The following is a 14550-nucleotide window of genomic DNA, read 5'->3' as shown; positions in this document are numbered from 1 at the left end:
AAATTAAATTAAAAATGGACGTTCATTCACAAGAGTTAAAAAACTTAAAAAATTGTAATTTTTTTCCAAAAGCCGAAAGTCGGAGTACGATAGGTTACATACAGTATATTTAGAGACCGCGGCACGTTTGTCGATACCTAAGAATCGAGTCGAAATACGTTGAAATTATATATAGTTATCCAGGTTAGGTAGGTAAGGTGGTCCGCAATCGTCACGCCCAACATAAGACTGCAACACACAGCAACATTGTAGTTGCAACAGCCGTGGTTTATAAAACGACCCTGCGGCGGCGGCAACTATACGTAGGTACCTATATATAATATAGTACTTTGTATAATATATTAATAAAAGTTATAAGCTCGCGGATAGAGACAAAAACCGTAAAAAAATAACATTGTTCGCAATCATATTGTAACAGTTCACGGAGCTGTAGGTATATAGTTTATGGTATATATAGGTACATACCACACTCACGCGTTCGGTGCACGCCAAAACGCCGAATAACCATAAATTTAACTCGGCCGCTCCGTGTTTTCTATATAATGTATACAATATAATATATATATATATAATATTATATTATACGCATTCACACACAAACCTATATATATATATTATATACAATATACATATTATCTACGTACACGTGTATAACCGCGTGTAACCCAGTTACCATAAATTTAAACTTCATTATTTTTTTAACCGAACAAAACCACACTGGAAAATACTACATACCTATATATTATATACTGAACATTATATAGTCGGGTTAAAGTTCATTTGGACACCGCGCCCCCTCCCCATTTCCCCCTTCACCACCATACCGGACGAGTACACGTACATTATTACACACACGCTACGTTCTTTTGTCCGAACGTATATTTACAATATAATATATAGTCATATATTATATTATATATGTATCGAGTACGTACATAGGTGTAGGTATAATGAATTCTCGCGATTAGTTTAAATTGAAAGCAGCGCATTGTCGTCACTATCACGACGATTAATATATTATTAAATTATAATAATAATATGTGTCACGATGAATTCGTGTTGTAAACAATTAGGTACCTATACAATGTCTGTGGGGGCGCTATCCACAAATAATAATATTCTATTATATTATTATACGGCGTAAGCATAATACCGCATTGTGTTGAGATCTTAATATAAAAATAGTTTATTGTTTTAATGTTTTCCTATCATATTCTATCTGCGGCGTGTTTGGTTTTGTTATAGTATTTTATTAAACATGCCACTGCGTACCTTATAATATGATACCTATATCATAATTCACAATAATTAATAACATTCATAATATATAGCGGCCCACCACATTAAAATAATATGACAGTAGTCGCTGCCTGGACTTTGGGACCAGAGCACTTGAGTTCATTAACCGGACGAGTAGATAAGGTGATAGGTCCAAGAATTAAAAGATATACGTCATTTGATTGTGATACAACAATTAAATCTAGCTATTTACTTATACATAATATATTGATTACCTATTACGTATTTCTTAATATACACCTATGTTCATTATTATTATTATTATTCATCATTCATAAAGGAAAAAACCGCGGACATTGATAATAAAAATTTTTTTAAAAATACTATATTTGGTATGAGTGCTATGGCTTCAAATTACGTAAACAAAAATACTTTCAAAGACGTTTATGTTTTCTGACGCGATGAGTCGAGGAAAATATAGTATTAATCGACAAAATCGGGAAAATGGATTAAAAAAATATGTGAGAATACGCCCTTCAAAATACTCACTGACCCCATTAATCATTGTAGCGCATAGTCTAATAGAAAAATATTGTCTGCTATGTGGCAAGATACATGTAAGTAAATCAGAACCTGCTTATTCAAAAGGCGAATGTATACGAGTCAATTAACCGCGAGTTCAAATAATAATAAGTGGCGACTACTGTATAATAATAATTGTTGTTATTACGTGTCGTCGGACTGCACAAGAAAAATTGTGTTGCCATAAGACTCGATAGTGATTTAGTCTAATTTTACCAAGTATATAATAATACTATTAAAAAACTACCTCCAATACTATTATATACGACACCTATATACGTCGTAAGTCGTAACGCCCATACATGCCAGTGTTATAGTTGTATATTAATATTGTATTATGCCTACAAATTATAATAATAATAGTTATTAAGTAATTTTAGTATAATATACGAACTCATATTTTATATTTTCCCGAACGACACACAACATTTCGCGTGTGAACATTGTGTCGTGACGTGCGTACATTGAAATTATCGATATTTACCAATTTTTGAAAATATCGCAAAAGATAATATTAAATTTGTCGCGAATTCAATTATTTGACTCCCATACACCCATCATATTATTATTATTATTATTATTATTATTATACACGCACGTACGCTCGTATTACGAGTACATACCCAAGCCTGTGTGGGTCCACAGGGATCCGATGTGCGCCCGTAGAAATATTTTTGTAATAATATTCAGTTCATAAATAACGGACGAAGACAAGTCGAATTTTCACGACCGCGTAATAACAACATTGGTGAAAACTATAATATGTACCTACCTAGGAAAAAACAATACTATATGAGCATATTATATAATAATAATAAGAAAAAAAAACAGAAATAAATGTCTCGACTGTAAATATTTCCGCTGCGGAGGCAAAGAAAAGAGTACTTATAAACATATAACGTGTTGTACACATTGAAATCGAACTGTTGCGTGGGCAGTGGTCTCCATGTAAACATATCAATTCAATCGAGATCGCACTTTTACCCGACCAAACTTATGTGGTTGTTTTTAAATAACATTTTCCGGTGTTTAAAATGAACATTTACGCACTATAGTATAGAATGTACAGTTTTTTTTATTTATTAATGTTAAAGCTTTGTAGACCATTGGTTTGTGGTTTATTATTATTATTATTTTTATAATTATTACATTTTTAAAAAACATTATACTTAATTAGGTACCTACTTATTAGCGTATGAAAAATTAATTATGATATTATCAATTAGGTAAATCAAAATGCCACGAATAAAATCATTTATTAATTAAAACAATTTATGAAAATAATGTAGTGACCAAATACCAAAAGTCCAGAAATATATACATTAATACCTCCGTCCTTCCGATATTATAATATAATATATTATATTATTATACTTTATACAGATAGTTAGATAGTATAGATAGTGTTGCGATTAATAGTGTGCAAATTATAATGCACTAAAACAATATTAAATAATTGTCATTTTAATAATAAAAATAAATAAAATAGGTACTTAACTTTATCAACAATATTATAGTATAAAATGTCTTAAAAATTTAAAATATGTAGTACCTAATGGCTAATATTCATCTATTAATTAATACAGATTAATAACTACCTACTACCTACCTATCTGATGCTAGAATAATCCAATATTACATTAATATATTATTAACTGATGAAGAAATAACTACAATAATTAGTAAATATAAGATGTAGGTAAATAAGACTTGGGTAGATAAAACTTATCGAAAGTATGTATAATTATTGTACTTACCTTTCTTGGTTCTTAAGTTTTTTGGGTTATTAAAATAACTTATTAAAGTTCTCTTCATTATTTATTGGTTCTTACACTTGTGACTTGTGAACAATATGAACTATACTGCGACGTTAGCACGCTGCGTGATCAATACTCAAACTCGATAGAGAATAATATAATATTGGGACATATTATTTTGTTAGGCTTGTTTATTTTATTAGATTGGTTCACTATTATAATATGGTATTGTCTGTAGTTGTGTTTAGCAAATGTGCGTTCGATACCCGTATTTGGAATTCCTAGTTTTCAATCAAATAATTATTTTTGAAAAAATTTTCGGAATATTTATAAAATAGAATTTCGGAACTCAATTTTTGTTATACGCTCGTTAACTATATGGAGTACCATATAATATACGTTCAGGATTTAGTCGGTTTTGGATAATTAAACACCATAATATTTAAAAATAAAAATCAAGGGGGCCAGTTCGGGGCCACTGATTGGGCCAGATCCCCTAAGGACCCTCCCGCTTAACGACGTGCCTGTCGACGTGGAAGTAAATAATTAACTATCGTAGTATTATTATAATGATAATATTACCATATCAAATCTCTATCTCTTTCCCGGACTCGGCCCATCAGTCGTAGAGTGCGCATAACTCTTAAAAATATGTTATTTATATTGTATTATTTATGCGTATAGTTAAATATATAATGTGCAATTGTACATATCATGCCAAATAAAAATAATTATATGATACTATTGCGTTACGGCCCTAAGAGCCGTGCCAAGAGGGTGGGGGGGGGGCAATGGGACAAGTTTCCTAGGGCAGCAAAAGTTGTAACATTTTAAAGTGCGGAAAATGTTTAAATATGTACGTTTAATAGGGGCGCCAAATATTATTGACCTGGGGCGCCAATGAAAGTTGGCACAGCACTGACGGTCTTGCTAAACAAAAGTTTCGTAAAAAAAATATATTAGTTTTGAGAGAAATCCATGTTTATATTTTTATTTTTTTATACCTTTATTATTTGCTAATCTATTTGATGTAATATAAACCATATCCACATTAATAGTTCTTTCGACGAGGAATGCAATGAAATAGGTAATAATAAAAAAAAGGCCTAACCTTAATGGTCTAATCCACTAAATGGTAGATTGGTATACATCGTATACCCCCTTATACCCTCCAAAACACCACTGATTAAATTTAAACCTGTTATTGGCCTTTAGCCCGTTTGAATAATTAATTAAAATCAACCGTTTTGTGCATCTCATAGGTGTCAGCGGGGCGCGTGCAATTCGACGTCACCGCCGCCGCATGTTCAAGACGGTGCGCGCCCAACATGGCGCCGGTGACCTGGTGGCCGAGCTCGAGTACACGATATTGCCGCAGACAGACGACCGTTCACCGTCGGCGTCGAGCGGCGAGGAAGAACCGACGCCGTGCGGCGTGGCGACCGCGTGCCATCGGACCCATCTGCACCACCACAACCATCACCACCACCAACTACAACAACAGCAGCAGCAGCAAAAACAACAACAACCACACCATTACCAGTACCGGTACCACCAACACAGCAGGGACGCGTCTCCGCCGCACCACCATCACCACCATCAACACCGCAGGTCGTCGTCTTCGTCGTCCTCTTCGGCGACGGCCGACGACAGCGTCGGCGGCGGTGGTGGTGCCGGCACCCGGCGCACCGTCGTCGTCATCATAGCCATGCTGGTGCTCGGGTGTGGCGTCGTTGCAGCCGCCGTGCTGGTGCCCATACTGTTGGCCGCCCGACTGGTAACCGTGCCCGCATCGGCCCGGTTACAGACGTTCGCTGTGGCAGCGTCTGGCGTCATTCACTCGGCGCGCGGCGACTACGTGCAACTGCTGCCGGTCAAGCACGCGCCGCCCGGCACGGTCATCAATTTTGGACCGCCGCCGCCCCCGCCACCACCGTCCACAGGCCGCCGGCGTAAGAGACGATCGGCCATGGCCGCGGTGGTCAGACGGCGACGGAGGCGGCCCGTCGCTGAAGTCCGACACCGGAAACCGGTCCGGACTGACGACGGCTTCCGGTCATTGGACTTTCGGATTAGTCAATAGCGACAGCAAAGTAAGCGCTTACTGTTTTTTATAATATTATTTTGTAACACACGCAGAGAGTTGCCAAGTTTTCTGGATATCCGACACACGTCATACGTGACGCGACTTCCGTTTGAAAAAAGTCTCTGGAAAACGGGTCCATATAGCTATTTTTCTCTAAAAATTAGATACCGCGTAACCCTACGCTGATAATATTTTCCTTGATAAAAAAAAAATAATAAAACAAAACAAAATCTGGACCATATTTTCTCCAATGTCCACTATCTTGCATTATTTAAGTAAGGAAATCGTCACACTCTTATTAATTTGAATAGGTACCCTATAATTTTTGTAGCTAAGTATATATTTTTATACACTGGTAAAGTAGTAACAGGAATAAATTAAAATTAAAGACCAATAAAATATATTCAAATATTAATTATTTATTAATATTTATTTATAATAATTTAGAACTACTTTTATAATAACTGTAAATCGAAATACATTATACAAATTATCGTCAATTTTTAATACGTGTATTATTATTTATACACGTACCTATATAATATAATAATACAAATCAAGTATATTGTGCTGTATAGTTGAATATTTAAAATAAAGAATTTTTATAGTTTTTTTATATGGTTAAAAATATGAAGACAAATAGTCACAAATCTTGTTGAAAAAAAAAGTGTGGAGGAGAATGAAATGCATTTTCCTTTCTTTTTTTGGAGGGAAATGGTCCCGCCCGATACGGTACTGTGCATATTAGACATCACATTTTCATATGAACCATTTACAACAGTGGGTCTTATTTTTCGGCCAAGGATATATTTTATTATAATATGGTCAATGTGTTGTAGATCGTACATTGACATTTTGATTTTCCTAATCTTCGCCTATGTGAAAAATATTGTGGGATGGATTCATTATAAATAAATAAATATATATATATATATATATATATATATATGATATTGTATTTAGGCTTTATTTGTATCGTATGACTTATTAATAATAACTTAATATAATACCTATACCTATAATACGTATTCTAATTCATGTGCAGATCAGAAGAAATTTGATTTTTGGTTTTCCTTTGAAAGAAAGTCTTTCGTTTGTCTTACACCGCTCGAATTTCGCATAATATTTTCTGCTTTCGAAGTAAATACTTTAACAATCTAAAACAGAAAAATCAAATATTACTTAGTATTATGCTGTGGATTTTACAATGGCTACCTACTGGAGTACTGTAAATCATTTTTACATTTATTTTTGTAGTTATAGGATTTTGATAACTTATCGTTAAGTATACTTACAAGTTAAGACTCTTATAAATTATAATACACATTATCATCCCTTCTTCCCCTCAAATTATTATGTTCACTGAAACTATGTTAAATTTGTTGCCAAGTTTGTTTTCGTTTGTTTGTCGAATTCATTTTTTTCATTATCAGACATTATTTATTATATTATATAGGTAGCTCTAATTATTTTGTGTTATATAATATAGACAAGATTTTAATATTCCGTCTTGGAACTCGTTAGTAGTGTATGATTAAACACAATTTAAATTTAAAAACATAATAACTAATATAGATATTAGATTAACTTTAGAGAATACTTAATACGTATAATTCACAGTTACAAAAATGCATTGAATTGAAACTTGAACTTTTCTTTTTTTTTCTGATGATAAATGTAAATTGAACAACAAATGTTTTTCCATACGAATCCACTACACGCATTATGTTATTATAACCTTTAAGGAGTACCTGTTCTTTTTTACAAGTAAAAACTGAAATATAAAAAGATATGCTGAGATTTGAAAACTATAAAAACCGTGTCACGATTCGTTAATTCATCCCTAAGAAGTAAGAATACAATATTATCTCTTGATAAAACCGTACGCAAAATATTAATTTACTAACCAATATATATCCATATAAATATTGGTAAGTAAAACATTATTTTACTTTGAGCCATATATTTGGTGGCTCATCATGCTCCGATTTCCCCTACATTAATTATTAAGTGAACGCGTTTTGTTCCATAGCATCAAATCAAATTAACATAATCATCCAAATTGGCCTTATGCATATATAATATTATGTAAATTCGGGCTGGTTCTATGTAAAAAAAAACCTGCAACCGTGGATCGTTTAACAAATCATCTGATCTCTAATCTAACTTAAAATAAATCAAATTGTCCAGTTCCAACACCTCCACACCAATCTATCTAATTACTTTGATGTTTTCAATAAGGGCATATAAAATAAAGTTGTAATTCGTATTATCGTCAAATGATCAAAAATAATTATAATTTTCAAATGCATTAAAAATAAATTGAATAATTGAATTAGGTATATATCTCATCAAGTTAAATTTGAATTCTTGTAAACAGTTAAGTTATAATATCATGTAATATATTTACTCTATGAATAAACCATCAAACATGCGATTTTAAATACTCAACTTCATAATAAATCATGTTTATTTTTCTATAATATATTAAAAATATTTATGTATTTAAGCATATTTTTTAAATTATTAAATAACATAATTTGTTTACACATTTTATAATGATTTCGTTCAGAATCACAATGATTGATATTCTTAAGGGATTTAATGTTTCTTTTTAGAATCGGTGTTGGGCAAGGAAGCTATTGGTTTTACAATGACGTGTGTTTTTTTTCGGTTAACACATTTTTGTGGGTAGTAAAAAAGCTTAGAGTTTAGAGCAAGTTTTATGCGGCACCTCTACAGATTGGAAATTGAACACATATTGTACTCGATAGTGGAGAACTTCCCAATAGTTTTCACAAAAATCACTAAAAATGCGAGAAACGTCGTGACCAGACATGCTTTAAAGTCAGAATCGTTTTGATGATGTTTTTATTGTTGTATAAAATGCTCTAAAACCAGAAAGAAAAAATAAATACTAAATAAAGTTTATATATTTATTGAATCGTTGTATAAAATCAGTGGTAAATACAATTTTTTTTTTTACTCATGTCGATTGAATGAATCCAACCAAAATATTTTTGTTTATAAAAATGTATTTTTTAAGGAATATCCGCATTAATGAAGACACGTATTTATCGTTTTTAGTTAATTATATATTTTACGAAAGTGCTTAATTTATATGAAGCGTATCACGAATTCACGAATGAGGAGCCTGCTTGTCTTAATCGCTTTTAATAATTATATTTAGTCGAGATTGTGGATCATCTATTATTAATTTTTCCTCATCAGACCGTTTAATTTAATTAAAATATGAAAATATAATTTGCATTGGAAAGTGTTTGAAATTAAATATATTGTGTACTTTTAGTAATTTATTATTATTATTATATTTATTTTAAAAGCTTAATATACATTTTTAAACTTGAAAGACAGTTTCAATAACATTTTCAATTTCCTGTTGAATTTTTATAAAAGTAGTATTAAAACTAGTTTTACTTTTTATAAAAGTAATGGTTCATCAATTTTTAATAATAGTAGGTATTATAATATAATATATTTTGTCATCGCTTTTTTGAAATGTAAATAAATAAGTTTTGAAAGTGTACCTATAGGTATCATATTAAATCAATTAAAATATTCAAACTAATTGTACCAATAAGCAACAAGTTTGTTTCTTTCGAAGTAAAAATCTGATATTTTTATTCAAACGATTCTGAAAAGGCCATTTATGTAAATGATAATATTATGGTTTGTTTTTTTAAACGTAACAATAAATATTTAACTGTATATATTAACTTTTGTTTTACCAATTGAGTCCGCTCGAATCTTTCAAGATTTTCGGAGAAAAAAAACCATAATATTAATATTCATCGTTCGTTTTCCGGTGTCTTTAAAATGCTAATACATACATAAATAGGTATTAGCTTTTGTGTGTTGGCCACGAAAAAAAGCGAAAATATTTGCGTTTATGTATTCATATACACTGTGGATATTATAATAATATATTCGTTACAATATAGCTATTCAATATAATATGTGCACATCTACCATTTACAGCCTATATACAAGGATTTAATGACTAACAATAATTTAAAAAGAATCGAAAAGTTTTACTTGTCAGTGTGTATTACTACAGCCTATATAGGTACACCGAAAAATTATAATAATTGTATAGATTTGCCATTCATGCTCACCCCAATTTTTCCCATTTTTACATATTTGTAAATACCTATTTTTTTTTACATAATATGTGTCATTTATGGAGTATTCTATATGGTGGTATCAACTCCTTCTTTACAAATAAGTAACATCTTTTTTCTTTCTAAATCTGTTGATCAAATGATTTTTGAAATGTTTATATTATAATAAGTACATATCAATCGAAATTCAAACATGACGCAGTTTTTTAGATACCTTTATGTGGGTACTAAGGATAATAATATAATATCCTGTCCATGATAATGGATTTGAGATATATTCGGGCTATGATGATTTGAGAATTTTAGTCATTAATATTAGTTAATCAACATTTTATATTTGCAAAGATTGTCCAAGTATAATTAAATCCAATATTACGTGCATAATATATTTGATATTTTAGTGAACTCATTTTTAAGGAATACAATCTTTAGAAGGTAATAGGTGCATACCTACATTTTAATAACTCAGAAACAACACGTAAGAATTTAGATATACATCAGAATTTACAAAAAAATCATCTTCTTAACAATTTATAGTAAAATAGATGAGTTCTCTAATTGAGAAAAATAAATTTTTATTGCCACAGGTCTATCTTTAAATCAGCTAAGGGTCTATAACCTACCCAGGTAACGGATTGCCTATAGTTTTTAAAAAATTTCGAGAGCTGTTTGACAGTAAAATGATAGGTATAATAATAAGCAACAAAATTAAATGTTTAATCAATAATATTGTTTTTTTTTCATTAATTAACCCACGGCAACTTAGGCCATTGGGTGGTTTTTAACTGTGGGGGAGGGTACTGTAGGTTTTTAAACACGTGTATTAATAATATTGTTATAATAACCCATAATGTATAGGTATTATGCTATTCTTAAAATCTGTCTTCGGGTCTTACATGAAGACAAGGCCGGCTGCGGATTGAAGACCACTGCCTTAAATGGTATAGAAATTTCAATAATTGAAATCATTGTGCTTCGATACACTTAAAAATTCCAAAAATAATCAGTATACCAATAAATAAATATATAAAATAACAAAGGGAAAAAATGGGGACGAGCATGCTCGGTGAATCACACTGTATAATATGCAATGTGCCAATATATAATGTTTTAATTTCCCACTCAAATAATTCTATACATTTTAAAATATCGCACAATCTGTGCACACATTGTTCGCTGCAGCAGCAACTTATGAAATGTGCTTTAAATTGTTTTTTTTTCCCGGTATTACACACGTAATGTCCCATACTATACTCTATTTTATCGACGTCGGCGGTATTACCGTTAGGTATATCATAATATTATTACTATACTCCGAAGTCTGAGTAGGTATTTAAAGTCTAAAAACTATTATAAGCTCCGAAACGTTTCCATTTAAATATTATAATATAATACAACACGTCAACACCACACCGACGCGTTATTCGATTTACGACAAGTGCCACCTATAATATACGATTATAATATGCATAGTGTATAATATTGCACAAACGAGTAATGTTATATCCGTGTCAGGTTATCGATATATTGTATTCTTCGTATTCGTTATAATATTTATTTAAGGTTCCTCGGGCTCCTTATTCTTTATTTAAATCGTTCACAAATGATCTGCACTACACTGTGTAATACACTCTTGTGCACAAGACGCGCAAAAATACACATTACACACATATTATACACCGGATGGTTGAACCCCATATTTTTTTCCTGTAATAATTAATTTATTCAATAATTCTGAAATTTGGAATTTTTAATTATACCTACTCGAGTACCATATTTTCATTCGTTTAGATTTTTTCTATGCCCGTAGCACACAAATTTGTTTTTTTTTCAAATGAGAGCCAACTTTTTTTTAATATAAACAAAATAATTTATTAGATAGTGTTTTTGAGAATTTTGATGTCCCTAATTCAAACGAGTATTTTCCCCAGTTATTTAAATGTTATACCAAGGATAATATTATAGTCCTTAAAAATACAATATATTATATATTATATAAAATTGGAACTAATATTTATTATACTTTTTACAAGTTACAAAAGTTGAAAGATTAATATTAATCATCAACATTTTTAAATCACCATAGTCTCCATATCTTCCGAGCCCATCATAGTTATCCTTAGTACACAAAGTTTAATAACTCAAAAACTACTAGTTCGAATTTTAATTTGGATACGTCATAGTTTTCAGTAGTTGTTATTTGAATAGATAACAGAAATATGTGTCTCATCTTAGGTTATACATTGAATATTAAGAATTTTGAAATATGGCCTTTAAGCAGGTCCAAAAATCAAATTTTGCATCATCTTATATTGTATCGTGTGTATTATAATAGCGTGTAGGTGCAAACAGTTTTCTGGTGGCCATAAATTGGTTTTCCACCAGAACGCTTCAATATTGGCTTTCCGGCGAATGCAAAAGTCAATACTCGTATACTTATCAGTGACATTCGTTCCGATATACAATTACATTTCCAAATTATCTTGTTTGTATTCGTATTTCGAAACAATATCGCACTGCGGAAAATCATGTTGAATGTAATGATAACCAGTATAATATATGTATATGTGGAACGTGAACAGACACGGGAATTACAATATTTGTGAGCACGTAAATCGAAAATAACACACACGCGATTTCGATTGTTTACCTATATCTGTATATAAGACCAAAGCGTCGAAAACTAATTTAAAATATCAAAATATAGTAATGTAAAATTTGACTATACAGTACAGAAATATATATTATTATAACGTACACAATATAATATTATGTATAGTAGGTATAGTATGCGGCTATATTCGGTTTTCAAATGGTGTGCGCAAAAATATAAATTATAACTTCATCGGCAGTTAAAAAACTATAGTATACTAAGTCCGTACGAAATAAAAAAACTTATTTTAAAATAAGTCTCATTTGTCATTACTCATTAATATTCTGCCATAGTGTCATAGGTACCCGTAACCTAGTATTATAATGTCGTTTAAAAAAATTTTAAAATTTGTTTTACACGATCAAAAATTTAATTCCACAATTAAAACCACATACGTATATTATATAATAGTACTATTATTATTTATAGATTTTTTTTTTAATATTACACATGTTGAACAATAAACGTATGCATTTAAAAACCTTTTATAAGTTATAAACAAATTATTATATCGATGATTTTTGGATAAAATAAGATAATTTTATTATTTTTTAATATTGGCTTTCCGACGACAAAAGTCAACCATTATTATGTGGTATAGCCTATAAGTACAACCGTACAATCGTACCTATACACTCTGGGTGACGTTCGTTTCCATAAAATTACATATTTTTCATATGATCTTGTTTGTATTCGTATTTTGACAATATCGCACTGCAGGAAATCATGGCGAAAGTAATAAAAACCAATAAAATATAATATAGTATTAACAGGTACCTATATGTGCATAATATAACACAACGGGAAGTACAACACCTGTGAGCGATATTTACCTATACAGTATACCGCGGCTTTATCAACCTAATATAAGACTAGATCTCGAAAACTAATTAAAAATATCAAATTGGAATGTAAAAATTGACTCTAAACATCACTACATCAGTATAACAAATATATAATAACATACCTAATATACTAGTACTGTGTTGCTGTATCAGTGGCGTAATTAGGAATTTGGTTTGGGGGAGGGGATATACGTTTTTAGCAAACATGAATGGTCATTATCAATACTTTGATCAAAATGTTAACGGTAAAAAAAGTTTTTTTTGGGGAGGGGGGGGGGTTAGGGGAATGGATCCCTAATTACGCCCCTGGGATGTATTTGATTTTCAGATCGTTTGTGTGAAAATATAAATATAACATAATCGGCCGTAAAAATTAAAAAAAATTATTTTAAATATTATGCTGATGACGGATTTTGATTAAATCCATTCGTAAAAAGCAGTTTTAGGCCTAGTCGGGAACTCAGAAACACTAGGTAAACTATGTTTTTGCTTAACCACAGTTAGCGTTCGATATGCGTACAAAATCGCATTTAAACTACAATATTATAGCTATTAATTTCTATTTCTATTATAATTTACTATATATAGTTATCATAAACCGTAACATGTATAATCTATAAATTCCTATTCAACTATATTTAATTTCGTATGGGTATAATTATATTTCCTAAGTCTAAAACCTACACCGCTGTTTATTATGTGACTTGCAAGAAGAAGACGCATATTATAATATTGGTCCTTAGTATAATATCAAAGGACGTGAACCTCTATAATTTGAACTCTTCGCAGAAGAAAAAATATATAATATTATTTTATGAAATGCATTTAGTTAGAATGTATACCAATGGTAAACGTGACGATTTGGACACGATAATGCTGCAGTGTATAAAATATGTTGTCAGTAGTTCTCATCACCTGCACCAGCGTTGAACACTATAACTGGGTCGAGAGTCCTCTGCTGGCTCGCGCTTATTATCCTCGTAATCACATTCATTACAACCGGGTAGTAGGTATATTATATATTTATGTAAATACGGTTTAATCAAACCATGGCATTATACTACCACATCAGTAATTCGAGACTTGCCTATTTTAATAATACGTTTGAACGAAGTAATATACATTTTTTAACGGGCCCTACTCTATAACTAACAGCTCTTTCTGTTTCTACGCCTCACTATAAATGAAAAAAAAAAATGCAATTATGTACATGTGCATATAAGTGTATATTTTATATCACACATAC

At 31.0% G+C, this 14550-nt stretch overlaps 1 protein-coding gene across 2 annotated transcripts in view; it reads left to right on the top strand.

The window, feature by feature from the left end:
* Positions 1-14550, top strand: part of LOC132944891 (AT-rich binding protein-like) — a 70940-nt gene that overhangs the window by 17207 nt on the left and 39183 nt on the right. For both annotated transcript variants that reach the window (XM_061014428.1, XM_061014427.1), the window contains one exon: positions 4841-5671. In XM_061014428.1, the coding sequence (XP_060870411.1) occupies positions 4882-5661 (780 nt within the window). In that variant the 5' untranslated portion in view covers positions 4841-4881 and the 3' untranslated portion in view covers positions 5662-5671. The remainder of the gene's footprint in view (positions 1-4840; positions 5672-14550) is intronic.

The sequence above is a fragment of the Metopolophium dirhodum genome, chromosome 5 (genome assembly GCF_019925205.1).
Source record: "Metopolophium dirhodum isolate CAU chromosome 5, ASM1992520v1, whole genome shotgun sequence".
Lineage (NCBI taxonomy): Eukaryota > Metazoa > Arthropoda > Insecta > Hemiptera > Aphididae > Metopolophium > Metopolophium dirhodum.
The sequence above is the reverse complement of the archived record's forward strand: the minus strand, read 5'-3'. Positions and strand labels throughout refer to the sequence as shown.